The 5,016-nt window shown below is 35.4% G+C and overlaps 1 protein-coding gene across 1 annotated transcript; it reads right to left on the bottom strand.

Moving 5' to 3' along the window:
• Positions 1-1,793: 1,793 nt before the first annotated feature.
• LOC131640311 (F-box protein At3g57590-like) lies at positions 1,794-2,222 on the bottom strand. Its single transcript, XM_058910724.1, has one exon. The coding sequence runs from the start codon at positions 2,220-2,222 to the stop codon at positions 1,794-1,796; it is 429 nt and encodes a 142-aa protein (XP_058766707.1).
• Positions 2,223-5,016: the final 2,794 nt, after the last annotated feature.

Below are 5,016 nucleotides of genomic sequence, written 5' to 3'. Positions count from 1 at the left end.
TTGGAAGCTGACAGAACTTCCAAAGAAGAAGAAAGCCATCAGCGTCAGATGGGTTTTCAAAGTAAAGCTGAAGCCAGATGGATCAGTTGGTAAACACAAAGCAAGGCTAGTGGCTAGAGGTTTTCTTCAGAAACTTGGACTAGATTACTTTGAGGTGTTTGCTCCTGTAGCTAGACATGAAACAATCAGATCGGTGATTGCGTTAGCTGCGAACAGAGGTTGGTCCTTGATGCATCTGGATGTAAAGTCTGCATTTCTGAACGGTCCATTACAAGAGGAGGTATATGTGTCACAACCCCCTGGCTTTGTGAAAAAGAATAAGGAAGGGATGGTGTACAAATTACACAAAGCTCTGTATGGATTGAAGCAAGCACCCAGAGCTTGGAATTTGAAGATTGATTCATTTTTCAAGAAGCAAGGGTTTCAGAAGTGTGAGATGGAATATGGAGTTTATGTGCAACATTCTGGAAGCAATATGATTCTGCTGTGTCTGTATGTTGATGACATATTGCTTACAGGGAGTTGTCCAGAAGATCTGATGAATTTCAAGAAGGTGCTGATGAATGAGTTTGAGATTACAGACCTTGGGAAAATGTCATATTTTCTAGGGATGGAGATTCTGTATTCAGAAGATGGTATCATTCTGCATCAGCTGAAGTATGAGTTAGAACTTCTGAAGAAATTCAAGCTGGAGAATTGCAAAGCTGCTGTTACACCGTCAGAAACGAATCAGAAGTTGGACTATGATTCTGAAGGTGAAGATGTTGATGCTACGGTATTCAAACAGCTGGTTCGTTCTCTAAGGTATTTGTGTAATACCAGGCCTGATATATGCTATGCAGTTGGATTGGTTAGTAGGTTCATGAGTAAACCTAAGTGGTCCCATTACCAAGCTGTTGTCAGAATCTTGAGATATGTCAAGGGAACTCTGAAATATGGCATATTGTTTCCTTCAGGGAGAAAGGAAGAATCAGAGTTATTGAGTTACTCTGATTCTGATTGGTGTGGAGATAGAGTTGATAGAAGGAGTACTTCTGGATATTTGTTCATGTTTCTAGAAGGTCCTATTTCTTGGAGTTCCAAGAAGCAACCTGTTGTTGCTCTATCAACCTGTGAAGCTGAGTACATCGCAGGCGTTGTAGCTGCATGTCAAGCTGTGTGGCTTCTGAATCTATTAGAAGATCTGAAGATTAGAGTGAAGAAGCCTCTGAAGCTGATGATTGATAACAAGTCTGCAATCAATCTTGCCAAGAATCCGGTGTTACACGGAAGAAGCAAGCATATTGAGACTAAGTATCATTTCTTGAGAAGCCAAGTCCAGAATGGAACATTAGAAGTTGTGCACTGCAGCACCCAGAAGCAGTTGGCAGATGTTCTGACGAAGGCGATCAAGACGGATCAATTTCTGCTCTTGAGGGATGGAATTGGCGTTGTCAGCTTTGATTGAAGAATATGAATTAAGGGATGGTATTGAAGAGTAATTCAATATTCAGAAGATGGACTGATCTTCTGATGGTTACTCAGAAGATAGTATTGACCAGAAGATGTTATATGGGTCCCATTAGCTTAGCTGTTTAGTAGTAAGGGTACTTTAGTATTTTGTAGTACTGTACTGTTTGTACCTTAGACTTGTTCACTAAGTTTACTGTTTTAGGGCTTATGTGGCAAGATTTTCTTTTCTTATAAATAGCCTTGTAATAGCTATCATTAATAGTAGAATACAACATTTATTCTCTCATCTCTTTTGCGCCGTTATTCCTTTTGTTTATTCTCTTTGTCACCATCTTTATTCATTATGCACCAACAAACCGAAGCCACATTTCTTTATAGCTAGTAATCTCATTGAGAGAATAACCTGCCAAGCATACTAGTCCATTGCAAGAACCAACAATCTCATCACAATTCTTGTCATTCAACTGGTAATAAGGATCATGAGGAATTTCGATGTTACGGTTTTCCCATAATAGAGTAACAGGGAAGGGTACAAAACTGTGATCGCCTTTGTGCGAAGATATAAGTGAGAATTGTGGATTTAGTGATGATCGAATAAGATGCATTTTGATGAATATAGGATGAGAGATGAGAGTGTTCCGTGACTTACTGACGCATTTCATCTGAATCAAATATTTAACCCTAAGACGAGATAGAATATTGGTGATAAGATCATTTGGTAGAAATAGAATTGGCGGTCGTGACGACAACTTCGGCGACTGGGTAGCCATAAAAACTTGATGCCGCAATTTCTTCTGAAAATATAAACAAGCCGAAGACTAGAAATTAAACCTCAGAATTGGCTCTAATTTTTTTTAGTGGTATATGAAAACAAAATTTTAAAAATTTTAAAATAAAATAATAAATAGTAAATGGTATAATAGAAAAAAAAATTATTGTTATTTTTATATTATATAATTTGTTTAGAGATTATTAACAATATGATAGCAGCCAATTAATGCTCATTGGATCATCAAGTAAATTATTCCAATAAATATACTAATGTTTTAATATTTAATAAAAATAATAATAAAAAAGGAAATTAATTATTATGAAATCAAATATTCTATGTTTCATTAATTAATTAGTGATTGATAATTCAATTTTAGATTTTTGTTTGAATATATTTTTTATATTTTTTCTTGTTGAAAATAATCAAATTGATTAAATCAAAAAACACTTGAATACAAGGCAATCGCTAGGATCCAGCCCAAACAACAACACAAAAAACTACAAAACTATACTATCATCCTTTTGGGATATGTCCAGCCTCTATAAGCAGCTAAAGTATCTATTATTTTTTCTCCTATAATTCACTTTTTCTCCGAAGCTAATCACGATCCTATTATTTTTTATCCTTTTAAATACACCAACTTTTATTTTTAATTTAGGGTTAAATATGTTTGACATCCCTTTAAATATAGAGAATTTTGATTTTAGTCACTCAAAATTTTTCTTTCAAATAACGATCTTTCAAAAGTTTTTCTGAAGGATAGAAAAACACTTAGAAAGGGGGGGTTTGAATAAGTGTAGTTTCAAAAAACTCAAACGATAAAAATAATTTGCACAAGTATTTTTATCCTGGTTCGTTGTTAACTAAACTACTCCAGTCCACCCTATACAAGGTGATTTACCTCAACTGAGGATTTAATCCACTAATCACACAAGATTACAATGGTTTTCCACTTAGACAACTTCTAAGTCTTCTAGAGTCTTCTGATCACAACCTGATCACTCTAGGAACAAATGCTTAGACACAAGCTAAGACTTTCTTAGAGTATCCTGACCACCACGTGATCACTCTAATTACAACTGCTTAGACACAAGCTAAGACTTCCTAGAGTATCCTGATCAACACTTGATCACTCTAGTTACTTACAAATTAATGTAATCAATTCTAAGAGTATTACAATTGCTTCTTAAAAGCGATAATCACAAACTGTGATATTTCTCTTACAGATTTAAGCTTAGACTCACTAAAGTATTACAACAGTAATGTAGTGAGGTTGAAGATGAAGTTTCTGAGCTTTGAGTTGAACAGCGTTTCAACAAGTTTTTTAGAATAAGTTTGTTCAAGATTCGTAAACTTGCTTCTCATCAGAACTTCATTTATATAGGCGTTTGAGAAGATGACCGTTGAGAGCATTTAATGCTTTGCGTATTCCGTACAGCATTGCATTTAATGTTTTACTGTTTTGTCAACTACCTCGAGCCTTACTTTTGTTGTGACTACTGACATTGCCTTAAATAGCTTCTAACGTTCCTTTTGTCAGTCAGCGTAGCCTGCCATCTAGTACTTGATTCTGATTTGTTCTTTGTAAATACTACGTTGAAAATCATCAGAGTACAAATAGCTTGGTGCAGAGCATCTTCTGATCTTCTGATCTTGATATGCTTCTGAGCGTGATTCCATGACTTCAGTGCTTCTGCTTCTGAACTCAAGTTCTTCTGATGCTTCTAATAGACCATGTTCTGATTCTGCTTGACCATCTTCTGATGTCTTGCCAGACCATGTGCTGAAGTTGCATACTGAACCTTCTGAGTCAAAGCTTCTTAGCGCTGATTTGTGCATACTCTTTATATATTTCCTGAAAAGGAAATTGCATAGGATTAGAGTACCACATTATCTAGAGCAAAATTCATATACATTGTTATCATCAAAACTAAGATTATTGATCAGAACAATTCTTGTTCTAACAATCTCCCCCTTTTTGATGATGACAAAAACATATATAAATGATATGAATTTGCAATCAGAATAACAGACGACAAAAGACAATTACACAGTTATAGCATAAGCATATAAACATAATGTGAATGTGTCTCCCCTTGAGATTAACAATCTCCCCCTGAGATGAATAATCTCCCCCTGAAATTAATACTAGAAGAATTTTAAAAAGACTTCTCTGAGTATTTCAGTAGAGACGATCACATATGCTTGAACTTCAGAACATTCACTGCTTCTGATTTCTGCTTCCATAGGACAGCTTCAGAACATTGAATTTCTTTAGATCCTCAGAACATTCACAGCTTCTGATTCCTGCTTCCATCGGACAGCTTCAGAACTTGAATTTCTTTAATCCTCAGAACATTCACAGCTTCTGATTCCTGCTTCCAGCGGACAGCTTCAGAGCTTGAATTTTTTCTTACATCACTTCATGCTAGATTGTATCAGAACATTGTTGAATGTACCAGAGCATCATCAGAGCATCTCTACATCCTGAAATGTTACAGAACAATACTAAACGACAAAAGTCAGCATGAATGAATCAGAACATAAGATATGTTTCAGAACACATAATATGTATCAGAGCTATATAAGCCATATAGAATGTATCAGAACATATTCTATCATCAGAATATCTGAACATTCTTCCTTCTTGCTTCTGATTCTGAAGCTTCATAGCACTCAGCTTGCTTCAAGAATCCAAGAGCATATTCCTTTTACAGAATTTGCGATTCCTCATGATTTTGCTTCTAATGTTGAGCTTTCAAACCTGCAAAACAACTTAGAAACATATGAAG

The sequence above is a fragment of the Vicia villosa genome, unplaced genomic scaffold, assembly GCF_029867415.1.
Source record: "Vicia villosa cultivar HV-30 ecotype Madison, WI unplaced genomic scaffold, Vvil1.0 ctg.003053F_1_1, whole genome shotgun sequence".
Classification (NCBI taxonomy): Eukaryota; Viridiplantae; Streptophyta; class Magnoliopsida; order Fabales; family Fabaceae; genus Vicia; species Vicia villosa.
This window is presented reverse-complemented; position numbering and strand designations above follow the sequence as displayed.

Bases quoted from the DNA above. Each gene is read 5' to 3' on its own strand.
- LOC131640311 (XM_058910724.1), bottom strand. From the start codon at position 2,222: ATGGCTACCCAGTCGCCGAAGTTGTCGTCACGACCGCCAATTCTATTT.